Below are 19,599 nucleotides of genomic sequence, written 5' to 3'. Positions count from 1 at the left end.
TAGATTATTAATTTAAAGATTTAGTTGGTTTTAAAATAAGAAAAAATTTTTGTCTAAAGCATCTAAAGGCTTAGAGCAAAATGAATACATGATTTATTCTATTATTTTAATTTCTATAAATATATTTTCATTCCTTATATATTTTTGCAGGAGCTCCCAACATGCAGGATAATGAATTTATCCTTGAAATTAAAGATTATCACCTTAGTGGATCTACTGTGGTAAGATTATAATTATAACTTATAAGTAAAAATTTTAAAAATATGAAAAAGAGATGGATATCCTAAAATTTGGAAAATAATAGACAAAAATTCAAGTGCAGTTACTAATAGTTATTAAATAATTTGACAGATTTAAAACTCTCAATTATCATTTTCATATGAAATTAATTGCACCTGATTTTTCATCAAAATTGTGCCTATTGCGTAATATAAGCCACTTATTCATAGAGTTGTCTTTTCATTTTATTTGTTTATTTATTTATTTTTGCAGTTCATACCAAATGGATTTTGTCGTAGGCACAATGATTGTCTTGGAAAACTTGTGAATCTGAAATTTGGAGAAATTTTACGGCCAGTGAAATTGTTAGCACGCGGTGCTTTTTCTGAAGGATGGTTGAATTTTGCAAAAGAATGCAAATTGAATGCTGGTGACTTTTGTTCCTTCAAACTTGTTGATGACCAAAATCCTATCTTTGAAGTTTCAACTGTAAAATCAAAATAGTTAGGTTGTGTGTGTTTGTTCTAGGAAGCACAAGATTAAGACCTTTGTTTTCATCTTAGGTTGCTACTCTTTTGTGTTATTACATGGGTTTCTAATATAACTGTTTGGAATTTAATTTTGTTATCATTGTATGTATTTTGGTAACTAAACACATATGATGCTTAGTTTGTTTTATTTGTCTAATATTTTTTCATGGATGCTCTAGTATGATGTATTGAGCTTTTTTTTCAAAAAAAAAAAACTCCCATATGATGGATTGTTGATTATGTCATCGCTAGTACTATTAATTAGCATTAATAATAAGGGAAAGTACGAGCAGCCAATTGAATATTTTTACAAATTTATAGAGTATTAGAGATATAACTATTAGTGTTATCTTTTTCCATTAGCTGAAATTTTTAGGATGAGTAGTATCATAACATAGTAAGAGTTCGATCATTGGTGAACCCCAAAATCAGTTTAAGCTTTTGGGAAGATGTTTATTATCCCTAGTACTCGGATAGTTATTCTAGATAGTATGAGAGATGTTCATTTTGTAACTTAATAGTCCATTGTTTGGATCCAATAATAATTATAATAAAATGATATTTGTATTATTTTTTGTATAGAAAGTTTTTTTCCATCTTTTTATAGTATAAAAGAAAATTTTGTTATTTTTTTATATTTTATCATTATTTGTAATATTAAAAATATAAAGTGTATAAGAGAGATATATAAAGAGTATATAAAACATTCTTCTTAATAAATAGTTTTGAAGTTTGAAAATTTTAGTTAGTATATGACATTATCTTTTGATTTCAGGTTACATATTACATTATTTTATTTTAGAACAAGAACTACTTGTTATTTTGTCCCCCCTAATTGCTAGTTCAATTCATTTCTCTTTCTTTCTCTTTTGAATGAAATAAGCAACACCTATAACTACATCATGCAAATAAATAATAATGAAAATCTTAATTATGAAAGATTTATTTATTTATTGCATCACATAAAAAATGTGATGAGATTATAGATCAAAGGCGCCTTTGTATGGTTAGCTTCAAGCCATGTGCCATTGACAAAATAGTCATCATTCTATAATTAACTTGGTGACCAGCCACCAAATTAAACTTATAAAATCTGCACAAAATAGCCATCACCATCCTCATTTGTAGGTATGCTGAGTCCTTCCCAAGGCATATCCTTGGCCCTCCCTGAAAAATCCATACTTAAAATATTATTCATGTCTTTCTACTTAAAAAAAAATTAAAACTGATAATTTTTTGTTAGATTACTCAAATCAAATCTTTTTCCTGAAGTCCTACTTTATTTAGACCGAAAAAATCGTACAATTTTTTTTTTTAAAATTACGTCTCTTTGCTTAAATTTGTAGTCAATCATATTTTGTAATAAGTGCAGTTGATAGTCAAGTTTAATTATTTTTGTATCCATAATAATATAAAATAAAAGTTCGACTCCAAATTGTTAAAAAAAATGACTTGGAGTCGACCCTTTGTCTTATGATTAGTTAGTTCTGTTTTTTAATAAAACTGTCTTTTCTTAAACATATTACCATTTTATAAGATAAAAAACTCATGAAATTGTTTCCATATTTGAATAATTAATTCATCACATATGTGCAATCCTATAACAATATTTGAAGGGTGATGAAGTTACCTGAAAAGCAGTGAATTTGAATGGAGATTCATTTTGGAGAACACCATCTTTGAACCATCTTTCAGGAATGAATGAAGGTGCATCAGGTCCCCAATTATATTCCATTCTTCCCATAGAGTATGGAACATATGTTACCATTCCCCCTGCTTTTATTTTTGTTCCATCTGGTAACACATCATCCTCTAACACTCCCTTAGGATCCTACATTCAACCATTGATATATCATACAAGAAATTAAGGCTGCACTGAAAATTGATCGAATTTATGGTTTTAGATTGCAAAGTCTATCACGTCATGCCGTCGCAATATATTTATATTTGGAATTGTAACTGCAATTTAAAACCGTCGTTAATAATAGACTATATCCTGTTCTAGACACATTAAAGTAACATTTTGAAGGTTGGACAGAAATTTTTAGTAGGAAGAAGTGTAAGAAGTGGTTCATTGCGGTTATTTAAAATGTTTGACTGAAAAAAAACAAAAAGATATTCTAGAACAAAAATCAAGTATTGCGAAAATTATTAACAGGTCGTTTTCGAACTATAAAAAATGAAGTAATGTAAATTCTTTTTGTTGTTGATGGTAACATAGGGAATAACAACATCGAACTATAAAAAATGAAGTAATGTAAATTTTTTTTGTTGTTGATGGTAACATAGGAAATAACAATAGATTAGATTTATTTTTTAGTTTTGTTTTTTTGTTTGTTTATGTTCTTTCGCTCCATTATATTGTGTCGAGTTTTCTTGTTAAAAAAAAATACAAGAGATGCACCGGTACATACCTGAGGAACTGCTGGATACAACCTTAGTGTCTCTGTAATGACTGCATGCAAATAATGCAATCTCTCTAATGAATCTTTATTCAAAAACTTTGAAAATTGCTCCACTCTTTGATTGAATGATTCAGAGTCTCCAATGTCACATTGATTCAGAGTAACACCTTCATCTTTTGCTCTGTTCTCCTCAAATGTCTTGAGCTCCAAGTAAAGTTTGTCAGCAACATGAGCATGTGTCATCACCATGTATATCGCCCACGACAGAGTTGTCGCCGTCGTGTCTCGGCCGGCGATCACAAAGTTCAACACAACATCTCTTAGACTCTTGTCTGTTGCATTATTTCCCCCTAGCTCTATAAATCTTGATAATATATCATGCTTTATCTGATTTCAACAAGAAAAAAAATGAAAACCAATTTATCACACTCTAATGATGTATTAAAATTGTTATGATTTAAGATTTTTGGAGAAATAAAGTATTATAATCATTCGAAAACTTGTAATATAACGTACATTTTTTAGGGACTAATTTGTTATACTTCGATGATTCGAGGACTAATTTGTATAAATATATACCTTACTTTGTTGTCCATTGTTTTTAGCAAGCTCTATCTCTGCTTTCCTTCTCCGAATGACATTGTAAGTGAAATCATCAATGGCTTTCATGCTTCTTTCAAGTTGTGCTTCTGAACCAATGTTTAGAAACTTCTTGATTCGCCATAGCGGATCGATGAAGCGAAGTGTGACAATGGTGTTTGCAGTGTCAAAGGCTTGAGCAAAAGAATTTTCTGGTAAATTAGGAGCCAAGGTTCCAATTTCCACTCCAAATCCAACCTTACATATTGAGTCTAAAGTCATTCTCATCAACAACTCCTACAAAATTGGAGATTGATGTTTGTATTTTGGCTTAGATTTAGTATAGGAATTAGAAACCAACAAATAATCATAGATACCTAAATCAAATGCTTTTAAAAATATTTGTATTCAAAACATTTTGTTAGATTGAATAGCCAATTTGGTTTCTAACTACTATTTTTCTTGGCCAACTTGGTCTCTAATTAAAATAAAATAACAATTTGGTTTTTAACCATGAAAAATGCTACTTTTTTTTATAAGATTTAATTACTCGGCCGGTTCTTACTAAAATTTTAAATTAAGTCCTTATATTTTTTTCTTTTTAATTGGGTCCCTATATAACTATATTATATCAGATTTTGTAATTAAGTCTATGTTGTGACAAAAATATTGGAATCAACGTAATATTCTATTAAACAAAACAAATATGTCTAATACTTGACTGAATATTCTATTTTGTTAAATAGAATATTCAATTGATTTCAATGTTTTTGTGGCGACAGAGACTTAGTTACATTTTGATATGGTACATGGATCCAATTGAAAAGAAAAAAAGTATAAAGATCTAATTGAAAATTCAATGAAATTATAGGGACAGCAAAGTAATTAAACCTTTAATAAATAAGGCTTGAATTATAATCTACTTTGGTTAGAAAACGAATTGTCCATCAAAATCAAAACAAAAAATGAAGAGTTAAAGTAAAATCATAAAAATAAGACCAAAAATTAATGAATGTGAATATTTGCAGGCACCTGCATATCTATTTCTTTGTTGAGGAAAGAAGCTTGGGAGAGAATGGTAGATAATTTTAAAGCATACTCTCTGAAAACTTTTGTACTGAAATCCCTCAAATTTCTTGATGCAAACTCTAAGCTTGCTGTCTTTCTCTGTTTCCTCCAAAGTTCACCATCAACATTAAATATCCCATCTCCAAGCAATACCTCCATATAAGAATGATACACTTCACCCTGCATTATTTTAAGAGCATAATAACAGAAATTTTTTTAATTTTTTATGTAGTTAATGACTTAGTGTATTAAAAATATAATTTTTTTAATCTTTTTGATAATTTTAAGTAAAATATTTTTTTAGGATGTGCTTAAAATATGACCTTAGAATATATATGTTAGCAAGCCTCTTTTTATAGTAATTTTATCTCAAAACCACTTTTTAGTAATACTAGTAAATAAATTTATTTTCATATAAATGATTATATAAAACAAAAACAACTATACAAATATACTATGGTTGAAATAAGTTTAATCTTCCAAACAAATCCTCAACTAAGAATTTAGTACCCACCATTGAAAGGAAAAGAAAGGATGTAATTTGGATTTTACCTTTGGATAGTTATTGAAATTGGTCTTGAGCACATGTTCCACATTAACAGGATCAGCAATGTAAGTATGGGTTGTAAATGGCATTTGAACCACAACAGTTTTTGACTTGGCCAAATATTGAACAAGCCAATCATGCATCCTATCATAGTTCATCAACAATTCAATCACAGACCCAAGAAAAGGCCAAGTCTTGGGGCCTTTATTGTTCCTCTGACTCCATCTATGTACTAGCATCCATGAAACAAACATTAACATCAATAGCACCAAACTTCCCATGTTGCATTCTAATGAAGGGCTTGTCTCTTGTCCCATTTTTTAGAACCTAGTAATGTGTCATAAAAAATGAATGCAATGGTGATTAATTGATGAGCTTCTTTATATTAATTAAAGGATGTCAAGAGATGGTTAGGATGTAGGTATGTTAGTGGTTTCCTTTATGTGTGTGGTTTTAGCAAAGCAACATGTTGTCACAATCTTTGAATGCATGAAAAGGTTCATTTGTTTCATGCCCTTGACCTAATTAAATTTCTTGAAATTATGGAATATAATTTATGCCTAAAAAAGCTACTCTTTATATTTTTATTGGTTCAGGTAAAATTTAAATATTTGATTTTGGTCCTTGCCGTTAATATTAGTAAATGCATGCATAGTTAAGTCAATAATGACATGACAAAAATTAGATTGAGCGGATAAATTCTTATTTTTTATATTTTTACTTGAAGGATTTAATTTGAATCATCAATAAATTTTTATCATGTAAAAAGATGTATATACACATGTTGTCCCACACACCCTTCAAAATTACAATGAACATCTCAAGAATTTGGTGGCGATAGGAGATGAATCAAAATTTGTTCAATACTACTACTCAAGAATTTATTGACCAATCATAATTCTTGTATGAGATATTAACAGAAGCAGCATCACTCAAGAGATGTGTCACAAGGCCTGCTTTATTTGGATCCAAGTAACTTATCATCCAATTTAGAATGTTTCTCTCTTGTCCAAAATCCATGCCATACCTGTCAATTTTGTAATTACGAATTTACCATTAAATTGTTTTTATTTATAAATAATATTTCTTAAATAAGCAAAAACCATCTAAAAGCATAAAAAAAAATCTTTACATGCAACTAATTTAATGAACTCCATATTAAAGAAAAGTAGGAAAAAAAATTTTGCTTACCACTTGAAAATGGGACTTAGATAAACGGTTCTCTTCTCCAAATTAACTTCAATTCCATCATTTGCAAAGAACTCTCTTGCAGCACCTCTCAGTTCTTCTGCAACTCTATGGGGTGAGAAGAACCTCACTTTTGGGCTTGACTTTGTACCATTACAAATTCCAAAGTGAATTAACGGATTCATTTTCAGAAGAGCAAGCTGCAATTAGAAATAATAAGTTACTGTTACTTTGTATTCACTTAATTATAGTGAAAAAAAGTGAATCAATTTGGAAAACACAAACTGAGGCTGCAGCACTGTTTTTATTTTTATGTAGATAATTTTCTTTTATGAATTTGACTTTCAAGAGAGTATATATAGTTTCATGATTAGTACTTACTATTTAAGTGTGTGTCTCACTTATTCAAAACAAAGCAAAACAGAACATACAATACAATTATGTTACCCTGCTTAAGAAAACTTTTCTAACAGTTCTTTTTTTAATTTAGAGGTAAAAAAAAAAAAAAAAACAAAATTCATCAAAACATAAGATCAATATCGTATTATGTCAAACCAACTAAGCTTTGATATATATAATTGCGAATTTTGAACCAACCAGAAGAAATATATAACAAATAAAAAAAAAATCAGATTACCTCTAACCGAGGGTCTCCAGTGCTGAAGGGCTTAACTAATGAATATGGTGACCTTCTGTTACTTCTGAGAATACCATTTTTGATAGTACTAGGAGAATAAGGATGTCCTCCAATCAAATACAGGAAATCAGAGAAGGATCTCCTGTTAATTGCACCTTCTTGCCCCACTCCTACTCTTATCACAGCATGGATTACCATTGCATTATACAAATTCAAGAAGAAAGCAAGCTTCTCGTTTTCTGATAGCTCCAACAGATCCACCCTCTGAAGATCCTGGGTCATGTTAACATACCTGCATTTCCAAGAGTAGGCTTGTTAATTTGCAAATTATGCATTCATAGTAAAAAAACTTAGTATTTGTGGTGTTTTGAAGCATTTAATATACCTCCTAAATTCTTCACTTTTACTAATGGCCACATAATCAACATGTTTTCTATCATCAGAAGCATAAGACTCAAGAATAGCTGACATAATCTTGGTAATCCTGTCACAAAGTTCAGCTGCAGCCTTTGGTTCACTATCATTTGTGGCACCTCTGAAATTGAAGCATTTGGTGATAAATGCTTCATGCTCAAGGAATCTGTAGAAATTGTTGTTTCCCTCCTCAAAATCATTTTCCCTACATATGAAAAACATATAAGAAAATCACTATAAGACTATGAGTGTCCCTTATATATGGTTCATGTATATGTATAGTTAGTTATTAGTTTCAAAGAGTTCTTTTCTTACCCCAAAACATGATGTATGAAGTGCTTCTGGCACAATTGTTTTCCAATCTCCACAGCCTGGAAATTTTTGTTAGAAATGAAAATAAGGATATATGCCTTAATATTATAGTATAAATAAATAAATAAATAATTTACTTTGGTATTTTATTTTAAAGTTTTAAATTATGAAATCGGGATTGTATTATTACTATTTAGTAATACACTAATATTATTTAAGAGGTAAATGTAAAATATCTTAGTTTTCATTATTTTATAAACTTCTTTAACATAAATCAATGAATCATCCTAACAACTACTCTTTCATATAAGTTTATGTTTTTTTTTTCCTCACGGTATCTCCCAACTGACAGGTCAAGGGGTACTGAATACTAATGAGATGTTGCATACATAAGGCGGAATTCAAACTTCCAACACTTACTTAAACCAACTAGTGAGCTAACTATTGGATTAATCCAATTTGATTACATAAAGTTTTTGTTTAATTCTACAAATTAATTAAGAAAATGATAACCAAAACTTTTGAAAATTTTACAGTCCAGAAAAGAATCAATCATTCAAACCCATGTGCCATTTTTTCTCATTTTGGGTCAATGGAATGAGTCCATATATCTTTGGGACTCCCCCACCAGCCAACAGGCTTTGTTTGGTTTATTATACTTTTGATCTCATTAGTACTTAGGACCACTTATGCTAGGCCCCTAGTTGTTCTTTTCTAATTTTCTATTGTAATTAAAAAACAATGAAAATAATTGGCCAAATTATAAGATGAAAAAATTCAAGATTAGGCAGAATTTAGTACTTTTAGCTAGTATTTTGGTTATTAGTTTAATTTTTTAATTTAGCAATTTAATAACATATTTTTAGTCTATACTTTTAAATATTATTAATTAATTGCCAATTAAAAATAATAAATTTCACTAACTCTTAGCATTTTTCTCCTTATAAGATAATCAGTTACTAAATTAATCTATTATATAAAATGTATATTAAAATTAAAATATAAATTAAATACTACATATATTTATATTTGTGCACAAATATATAATAATTAATGTAATAACTATCATGTACACTTAATTTTTTTAAAAAAAATCAACATACAACAAAACGTGATAACTGATAGGAAAGTTCAGAATGTGTACCAAAGTTTAATTTCATACGTTCAAAATTTGAAAACATTTACTAAACTAATCCTAATAATATCATATCAACAGTACAAGAATTTTGTATACTTAAAAATATACTAAAATAAAATAAAATAAATAGTTATTATATATTAACGTACCTTGGGACGAGAAGAGTGAAGATAATGAAGGAGAAAGTCCACTAAGTCGGTCCCACTGAAACAGTTCCTCACAAGCTTCATCTTAATCCAACGGTCCTGAATCGGCAATCTCTGCCTCATCACCCTCACAACCCTCACCATCTCCCCTTCTTCTTCTTCTTCTTCGTCTTTTGCCACGTCATCATCAAATCCGTATGCCGGCGCTGCAGGCGCGTCAGCACCGGAACATTTCCCTCCCTCCTCCCTCAACAACCGCCGCTGCAATTCTCCGTCGCCGCTCCTCATCATCACGTTCAGCTCCACCAACCCTCCGATCAGTTCCCCGTCGAAGAAGATCTTCGGCACCGTCTTGCTCCCCGTCCGATCCACCAGCTCCTTCTCTCTCTCCACGTACACGTCGACATTGATCTCCACGAACCTCAACCCTCTCTCTCTGAATAACCTCCTAACCGCGCTGCAGTCCCTGCAGTTGGACCTCGAGAAGAAGCTAATCACTCGTCCCTTCGTCGAAAACGACACGTCGTTTTCTTTTTTCTCCGTCACAACCACCTTGACTCCCGGCAGATTGAACTCCGTAACGTCGCCACTAGAGTCCTTGTCGTTCTTGTTAAACGACTCGTCGTTTTCGATGGATTGCTTGATTGACGAGATGCCTCTTGAGATCGCAGACGACAAGTCGTTGCTGCGCTGGCGGAAGAATTTCCCGACTGCCAAACGCGAAACGGCGTCGTTTCGGTTATTGCCGTTAAGTTTAGCTGGTGGTGTTGGCTTCGGGAGAAGCGAATGAGGTTGCACGATTGTTAGAGTTTTTGTAACGGTCACGTCGTTGTTGACGTTATTACCGTTGGGATCGTGGTTTTCGTTTGGAATAGGACTTTCCACTTCAGAGCCCATTTTTTTGTTTGTTTGTTTAATTTCTTCTATGCTAGCTACGAATGGAGATTAGTGTTCGAAACTAAGAGAAGCAAAAAAACCGGTTACGTTGGGAAAACCGAGGAGTGAAGAAAACGAGGTTGGAGTAGTGATGAGGATGCTTTGAGATGGGAGTGGTGGGTTTTTAATAGGGTGGGATTTGATTAAGTAATTTGATTAAGTAATAGTAGTAATTAAAAATGGAAGCAACGGATTTGAGGGAGTACGATGAAGGGGTCAGTGAAATACAGGGGGAAGAGACAGACGTGGTCTTTTTTATTGATATGATTTGAGTGTTTACGTTTTCTATACTTTTCTATGGAAAGAAAAATACTCATATGATGACCTAATTAATATACATTTACTTGGAACTTTTCAAGAATTTTCTTTCATTCAAAAGTACTACTAACCAAACTAAAGTTCGCTTGGCTCTATCCATGGGAAGAGCGTGGTGTGTTCATCACTTCATCATGTATGTGTGTCACTGCACGTGGAATTCACGAGTGTTTTAATTTTAAGATTTAGCTAACTAAGAATACATGTCTTTTACTTTTTTGTTTGGATTTTGCTGACTTGTGTTTTAAAGGTATATATTCTTAAAAAAAATTATCAGAGCTATTAAAATTTGAATAAAATTTTACATTCAAATCAAATTTTTGTTTAAGTCTATTCAAATTATTGTAACCTTTTAAATTAAGCGCTCCTTCTCCTTTTCCTTCTCATTTTCTTTCTCATTTTCTTTCTGCTTCTCTTTTTTCTTCTATTTCTTCTTCTTGTTCCAAATTCGTGCAGTTCTTTTTCTTCCCTTCTTTTTCTTCTCCTTCTTCTTCTTTTTTTATTCTTCTTCCAAATTTGCACACGCATTTTTTTTCTTTTTTTTCTCCTCCTCTTTCTTCTTTTCTCTTAGAGATTATCAATTCAATTTAATTTAATTCATAACACTGGGTCTATTCAATTCAAAATAATTCAATTCAATTCATAAATTTATTAAGGTGAAATACCATTATATAAAATCAAATTTAAAAGAGCTTTATGCATAATGAATCGAAGGTGAAATAATTGTATAGTACTAAATGAACGGAACATTATCCATTATATAAAATCAAATTTAAAACACGTTTGTCTACAATTTAAAAATTATCAATTCAATTCAATACACCCGCATCCATTCAATTCAATTCATAATAAACCGAATATTAAGGTGAAACAATTGTATAGTACTAAATGAATGAAACATTATCCATTATATAAAATCAAATTTAAAACAATTTTCTGCATAATGAAGCGAACACGTTATTAAAGTAAAACAATTGTATAGTACTAAATAAACGGAACATTATCTATAAAATCAAATTCAAAACACACGTGTCTACAATTTAGATATTATCAATTCAATTCAATTCAGAATACCTGCGTCCATTCAATTCAGTTCAGTAATTGCATTTTATTCCATTCGATTGAAAAATAATCCATTAGCAAAATATTGGTGTTGTTGGTGATGACAATAACGAAAGAGAAGAAGAAGAATCTGCGTGCACAAAGAGGAGAAGGTATGCGTGAATTGAAAGAAGAAGAAGAGAAGGTATGCGTGAATTTGAATTTGAAAGAAGAAGAAGCGGAGAGAAGAGAAGAAGAAAAAGCACGTGTAATGACGCTGTTTTAATGAGAGTAGTTTTTGTTGGTGTTGCACTTACTTGAATAAATTTCGATGAAAAAAAATACTTGGATGTATAGCAATCCTATTAGAATTTATTTATTTTTTATTATTTAATTATTAATTTAATTTTTTTAGTTTAATTTTTTTAGTCTAACTAGTAACTCAATAATATATTTTATCTCATATTTTTAAACATTACTAACTAACTAATAGCCAAAAATTATAATGTTCTCCTAAAATTCTAACATTTTTTTTAAATATCATAAAAAATATTTAATTAATAATTATTGAAAATTTATTTTTTTATATATTTTTAATGTATTAATTACATCAAAAATTTAAAAATATTTTATTATTATATTTTTAACATGTGCAAGTTAGCTATTTTTTATTTTTATATATTTTTAATAAAAATTTCAATTAATAACCTTAATATGTATTTATGTTTGTCAAATCTTTAATTTTAATTGTGTTTTGATGGTATAGGTGATTGTAATATGTGTATTTTATTAGTACATTACTAGAATGAGTGTTTTAATTGTATGTTTGTCTGAAGTGGGAAATGATTTAAACTTTTTTATGAATTAAAAAAATAGACATTTCCATTCTTAATTATTTTATTTAACCAATTTATTAATAATTTTATAATATATGTTCTTTTCTTATTCCATAAAATGGTACAATTATTTTCATTTTGACGGGAATTAAATGGTGCATTAACCAAGTCAATAATTGTATTACCATAAAATGAAGTCAATCATTGGATGATAAAAAATATTATAGTTTAATTGAAAAGTAATTAGTCTGCCTTTTACAGTAATAGAAGGATATTGCTAATAAGTACCTCACACAATTTTCATGGACATTATAAGTAAAATTTTGAATGAAAAATATAAATTAAATGTAACTTTTTTTAAAAAATTATATATATTGAATACATTGAAGGAGCTAAATTTTTTCAGTTTTTCCTTTTAACTAATATTTTTAGTGTTTTGCTAATAAGTGCTTTAAAGACACGTTTTAAGATAATCATTAACAGAAAATATACATATTTTAAGTTTTTAATGCATTGAATATATTAATAATATATTAAAATTGAAAACAAAAATTCTTAATTAACCAATGCCTTAATTATGGTGATTTATTTTGAAAATTTCTTATGTTGTTGCTTCTATTATAAGGATAATGATAAAGTCATTCTATATATAATTATAGGAGAAAAATCTAAAATAGTTCTTGACACTTACCTCAAACAACAACGAGATTTTTGATAAAAAAAAATATCAACTCAGCTTTTAAGATTTATTTTTATATGACTGATTAGTTCTTGTGTCAAAAAAAAGTTAATGTTGTTTTTTTTGTACAGAGATTAATCAATCTAAAAAAAGATTAGGAACCGAGTTTGGTGTTTTTTGTTGAGGGTTTCATTGTCCTTTCGAGATAATTGTCAGGAGTTAAATGAGATATTCACTCTAATTATAACTGATATTTTTTATATTGTAATTTTGTATGAATTTATAAAAAAAGAACATTATTAAAAAATAGAAATTTAAGTGCAGTTAATTTTACGTAAAAATGATAGTTAAAGATCGTTAAATAGATAATAATTTAATCAAATAGTGTGAAACCAATTTATAATTCGAAGAGAGTATCCTTATTAAAACAATTCTCAACTATCAATTTGACATGAAATTAATCACATGAATTTTTACTAAATTAAAATAAGAATGATGATATACATTTATTATTATTATTATTATTATTATTATTATTCATGGAAAGTGTTATTGTATTAAACTATTAATCAGCATTTACCTTTGCTAGTGTTTGGTCCATTTCAATTCTCCTTAATAAAAAAGTGTTTGGTTGGCCCATTTTCAACGCGTAATTGGAAGTTTGCAACGATAAATCCGATGTGTTGGCACCAAAAGAGACGCAAAATAACGGAATCTCCAACTGATGCCGGTGGAGACAGCACCTAACTGGCCCTATTTAGTGTGCGGAGTGACGGAAATGCCCTTAGGATTTGACAATCAAGAGTGGACTAAGCCCGAAGATTGCATGTCTTAGGGGCATGTCTGTAATTTCAAATTTCATGGGAATGTGGCGATGATGTAGGGAGTGGGGACTGGTTGATTTGCATAAGAGTGTTGACAATGGCAAAGAGTCAAATGAGATAATAACAACATGCATTGCATGACGTGATTTAGGCTCCAATTTGCGTCCAATTAGGACTCTTTCCATCTTAATCCTAATCTTCATTTGTTTATTTAGAAACAATCAAACACCTACTAAGCAAGGCTTTGGCCAATTGGCACACCAACCAAACCGTCTCACTCAACTAACCATAACAATAACAACAACAACAAAATCTTATCTCACTAATTAAATAAAATTAACTACATAAATTAAACAATATCATTAAATTTTATTATATATTATATCATAAAAAAATTATTTATATATAAATCTCATTAGACTATTTTATTAATAATATTCCTAAATTTTTTTTCTATCTTTCACTCTTTGTCAATTTTCTATTTTATCCCCCTTTCTAATTTGATACTTTCTGAATCTTCTTTTCATTCAACTAACCATATATATAAAAAATTTTAATGTGATTAATTTTGATAGGCTGAATTGCCTAAATTATTGTATACAATATTTAGTTATGTTTGTTTATTTAGACCATGATCATTCTTATATTAATCGTTAAAAATAATTATATTTAATAACGTGATAATATATTAATACGTAATTAAATATATATGTAAAATTTTTTTATATTATTAGTTATTAAAATTAAATTTTTTTATTATATTAAAGATTAATATCTAAAAATATTAAAATACAAAAATTCCTAGTATATTTGGCAATAATATGCCCAATATATATATATAAATTATAAAAATATTATTTATATATTAAAATTAACAATAATATATTTGTGTATAGATGTATTTAACTTATTTTTAATATATATATTATATTTTAATATTATTTTATACTAATGACTAATTTTAATAGCTAATTTTAGTGTATATTTAATACCGTTAAATCTTAAAAAAAAAATTGAATATCGATAGAATCTATGATTCTATCGTCTCATGTTCATGTGCGTTTTAAATTTATATATAATCATAAATTTTGATTTATGTAAAAAATAATATCAAATTATTTTGTAGTGATAAAAAATGTTATAGATATAATCTATACTCTATATTCTATAATGTATAAGTTCTTCTTAATAAGCCAATAAATTTGTTACGGTGGGTAACCGGAGATAAATGCAATGGATGGCGTTGAGGGGCCCAAATGTATGAAGGAGGAGAACTCCGGATGGGTCAGCAACTCGGGAGGCTCCGTCCGACTTGCGCGCGCGAAGGAATGGGGGGTGGTACCTGCAAAGACACTCCGATGCTTAAGTTAGCAAGAGTGTGAGCAGGTCTAGAGAGTATTGGGCTTAGAGATACCTGAGGGGTGTCAGTGTATTTGTAGTGGTGAGCCAATAACCACCGCTGGTGTAGTGCCGTATCTTTAGGATATTAACCGTCCCATTATCTTGGGGAGGTTAAGATATGGCTTTAGGAAGCGGTTAGAGAGATTTTAGGGGCGGTTACTCATTTGAATGAGTGTTTATCTGCCAGCTAATCTCATGTCCGACTTCTTTAGCGCAGGTCGGGACGAACACCGACTTCTTATGTGAAGACCGGCGTTTAGTAAGGCTTAATCTATTGGGTTGGGCCTTTTAATTGGACTTGGGCCCTTATCATTGGGCCAGGGTATGAACAGTGCCCCTACTTGAGCCCAAGATTCTTTTAAGGCTAGGGTTCAAGTATTCAACTCGGGTTCGTAGCCGACTTTCACGGGTTTTGGAACCGACGTGATTTTCGTGACCTTTTCTTTCTGACAGTTACGTCAATTCAAGCGTCGTGTCCGTTGAGAAAGCGTTTAGGGATTGAGGGCTTTGGTAACGGTGCAATCTCATTAATGACTGCCTCGTTTTTACCATTATGCCCCTTAGCCTATTTATAAATACTTTCCCTCTCTTTCGTTTTTCCGTTTCTGCAATCTTTCAAACTTCTCCTTTCCCTGCTTGTGCTGCATTCTTGTGCTTGAAAATTTCCGCTCTCTCCAACCTTCACTTCTCGGATAAAGGTTAGTTTTGTTTCTTCCATATCATGCCTTGTGTTTGCATGTTTTGTATTGTGAGTGGGTAGGTTGGCCTGTAGATTCTTGGTTTTGCATCCCTCCCCTTTAGGGACCGTGTTTTTGATTTTCTTTTTTCTTTTTCCTTTTGTAGGTTTCTGCCACTTTTCTTTATATAAAAAATGGCTTCCGTAGATGTTCTTTCTCTGTGGGTTGATGACACTGTCCTTGGGGAGGAACCCCTGGTCGATGCTGAGTTTATTACTCATCTTCGTACTCATCACCGGCTTTGTACTTCAGAGGAGGACGAGCCAAAATATGAACTAATAATCCCGGGTCCTGAAGACCGGGTCTGTTTTGGGAGAGTTAATGAGGCGGCCCCTCATTTTTTCTTCATGTATGAATGTATGATCACCCGTTTGGGTGTTTTTCTTCCTTTCTCAGATTTTGAAATATCTATTTTGCACCACTGTAGAGTTGCCCCTACTCAACTTCACCCCAATTCTTGGGGTTTTTTGAAGATCTATCAGTTTATTAGCCATGCTCTGGACTTTCCGACCTCTTTGAGGATTTTCTTCTTTCTTTTCCATATGACCAAGCCTTTTAGTGGGCTAAACAACAAACAGCAGTGGGTATCCTTCCGAGCCATACAAGGTCGGAGGATTTTCACCCTTTTCGACGAATCCTTTCATGACTTCAAAAACTACTTTTTCAAGGTTCAAGCCGTAGAGGGTCACCACCCCTTTTTCCTTGATGAGCACTCTTCCCCTCGCTTTCCCCTTTATTGGTTGGCGGCCTCCCCTTGTGAAAAGTATGGTCTAGATGACCTTGACGAGGTGGAGGCGGCTATTGTGGGATTTTTCAAGGAAGCGTGGGGAAGGGCCCCATACTTGGATACCAGAAAAATCCTCCAGGGAACGCCGACTTTTGTTCAGTCTCAATTAGGTAGTGCATGCATTTCTGATTTCTGAGTTGTTTCTACCGACTTGAATGTTACCGACTTATAACTGTTGGTTGTTTTTCTTGTAGATATGGCAAAGAAGAATGCTCAAGAGGCTTACCAAAGGGTCCAGGAGGCTAAGGCGAAGTCCCGGGCTAGGTCGGGGGGTGCCAGGGCGATCACCTCTCCTCCTCCTCCTCCTCCTCCTCCTCCTCCTCCTCCTCCTCCTAAAAATACTGGCACTCCCTCTCAACTCCTTGTCATTTCTTCCTCAAGTTTGTCTCGACCACCCCCTTCTGCCCAAATTCTCTCTGAGCCAGAGAAGAAGAAGCGTAAGACTTTAGAGTCTGGCTCTTCTTCTTTTGATGGTGGGGTTAAGGCGGATGCTCTGGCATTCGTCCGAAAGAACATCTATCCTTTTATAAGTATGGATGATGTTTCTGTTCGAAACCACCTCACCACCATGGCCGAGGAGAGTTTTAGGACAGCGGGTGTTTGTGGCAAACTTTTGGATCTTTTTGAGAAGACTCCCCTTAGCTCTTTGGGGGCAACCTCACGGGTTGAGGAGTTGGAGGGGAGGCTTCTTATTTATGAAAAACATGAGAAGGAGTTGAAGGAGGAGAGAGATAAGTTGAGGAAGGAGAGGGATCACCTTAAGGAGGAGGAGGGTAAGCTGCGGGCTCAATGTACTTTGGAGGCGAATTTGAGGAAAACGGCACAAGACAGCTATCACAGTTTATTTCAGGATATTGTGGCCGTGAGGAAGGACTTGCTAAATTCTCGGAACGCATACGCTGAGTTGGAGGATTCTATTGCCGATGGCGCCGAGGAGTCTTGGAGAATTTTCTTGGAACAAGTCAAAGTTATTGCTCCCGACTTGGATCTTTCTCCTCTACATCCGGACAAGGTAGTTATTGATGGCGCCATCGTTTATCCTCCTGCCCCCGAGGTTGTTTCCGAGTCAGATTTGAAGACTCGGGGGCAGAGGATTATTGAGTCTCCTCCTCGAGATCCTCCGAGTTCGTCCTCCGTTCCTCCTCCTGGCCCTGGTGGTGGTGATTCCTCTGCTTCTCTGAAAAGATAACTTTATTTTTTATGGCTATATGGGGGCTCGACTTGTGAGTCCCCCCTTTTTTAAACTTATTTGTTGTTGGTTGTGTGAACAATTTCCTTTTGGCCTTTTAAGGCCGTAAACAAAATATTCTGATCTGTGCCCTTTTTTGGATAAGGGTTTTTAAACAAAAGTGAATGCCCCTTTTTTGGATAAGGGTTATCTTGTGCGTTTTGAGTTACCTTGTGCGTGTATGCTTTTCTGATTTCCCCTTAGCTTTTTCTTGAAAACCTTTCTATTTCGGATTTCTCGTTTTTCGTTAAGGACTTTCGGGTCGTCCTTTAAACTTTTTCTTAGGTTTTCCTATCTCTTTTTGTTATTCCTTTGTACTCAACTTTGCTTTTTTGATGAGTTTTTCGTGACTTAGGTTATTTTTGCGATGCGTTTTTCTTCTACTTGGTTTTATACTTCGATCTATGGATCGAAGTGTTTCCAAGTTTTCCTACTCGGGGTCTCGTTCCGACTTATGAGTCGGGTTGGTTCCCGAGTTTTTACGATCGACTCATATAACCTCTTTACACCGACTTGTACCTCGTCGTTTTATCCTGACGACCATCTAGGTCGGTTCATGGGATTTTCACGTTTTGTCGAGCTTAAGTCGGCGCGTTTCGTAGAAGGATTTAGAAAAATAAAGCAGGATATTTATAAGAGATATTATGAATGAAAAAGATCTTTATTAATTGGGGAGGTACCTTCTTTTGCTACTAAGGGTCTTGATAGCTTATTTTTCCCTTAGTCTCTACTATGATGCCTCGTTAAAAACCCTTCTCCAGAAAAAACCCTTTTTTGGGAAAAAATCATGAAGTTGGGAAAAGAGTACATCAGGGAGTAGAGTTCGCTTTTAACTGTAGTACCTTTTCATATTACAAGCATGCCACGACCTTGGTAGCTCAGTTCCGCTTAGGTCGGTTACTTTATAATAACCTTTCCCTAATACTTCTTTGATTTTGTATGGTCCTTTCCAATTTGCGGCGAGCTTTCCTTCTCCCGATTTGTTGACTCCAATGTCATTTCTGATTAGGACCAAGTCATCTGTAGCAAATGCTCTTCGAATGACTTTCTTGTTGTACCTTGTAGTCATTCTTTGCTTTAGCGCAGCTTCTCTTATCTGGGCACTTTCTCGGACTTCGGGGAGCAGGTCGAGCTCCTCTTTGTGTCCTTGTATATTTCCGACCTCGTCATGGAGAATTACCCTTGGGATTTGCTCATTGATTTCTATTGGAATCATGGCTTCTACGCCATAGACTAGTCGGAAGGGTGTTTCTCCTGTGGCGGATTGAGGAGTTGTCCTATAAGCCCATAACACTTGAGGGAGCTCTTCAGCCCAAGCTCCCTTTGCTTCCTGTAGTCTCTTCTTTAATCCTGCCAGTATGATCTTGTTAGCCGCCTCGGCTTGCCCATTGGCTTGGGGGTGTTCCACCGAGGTGAACTGATGCTTGATTTTCAGACTGGCTACTAGATTTCTGAAGGTGACATCGGTGAATTAGGTTCCATTGTCTGTAGTGATGGAATAAGGTATTCCATACCTTGTGATAATGTTTTTGTAGAGGAACCTGCGACTTCTTTGAGCGGTGATAGTGGCTAATGGTTCTGCTTCTATCCACTTTGTGAAGTAATCTATTCCCACGATCAAGTATTTGACTT

At 32.6% G+C, this 19,599-nt stretch overlaps 2 protein-coding genes across 2 annotated transcripts; both read right to left on the bottom strand.

The window, feature by feature from the left end:
* Positions 1–1,736: 1,736 nt before the first annotated feature.
* Positions 1,737–5,826, bottom strand: LOC130957822 (cytochrome P450 704B1). Its single transcript, XM_057884667.1, has 6 exons — positions 5,354–5,826; positions 4,766–4,981; positions 3,734–4,030; positions 3,164–3,541; positions 2,380–2,580; positions 1,737–1,916 (listed from the first exon to the last, which is right to left on the bottom strand). Exons 1-6 carry the CDS (start codon positions 5,663–5,665, stop codon positions 1,737–1,739), a joined length of 1,584 nt encoding a protein of 527 aa, XP_057740650.1. The 5' UTR covers positions 5,666–5,826.
* Positions 5,827–6,043: 217 nt separating this feature from the next.
* On the bottom strand, positions 6,044–10,400 carry LOC130954184 (uncharacterized). The gene is made up of 6 exons (XM_057880916.1): positions 9,187–10,400; positions 7,903–7,958; positions 7,559–7,792; positions 7,174–7,465; positions 6,540–6,736; positions 6,044–6,375 (listed from the first exon to the last, which is right to left on the bottom strand). The coding sequence occupies exons 1-6, from the start codon at positions 10,078–10,080 to the stop codon at positions 6,222–6,224; spliced, it is 1,827 nt and encodes a 608-aa protein (XP_057736899.1). The 5' UTR covers positions 10,081–10,400; the 3' UTR covers positions 6,044–6,221.
* Positions 10,401–19,599: the final 9,199 nt, after the last annotated feature.

The sequence above is a fragment of the Arachis stenosperma genome, chromosome 10, assembly GCF_014773155.1.
Source record: "Arachis stenosperma cultivar V10309 chromosome 10, arast.V10309.gnm1.PFL2, whole genome shotgun sequence".
Lineage (NCBI taxonomy): Eukaryota > Viridiplantae > Streptophyta > Magnoliopsida > Fabales > Fabaceae > Arachis > Arachis stenosperma.
This window is presented reverse-complemented; position numbering and strand designations above follow the sequence as displayed.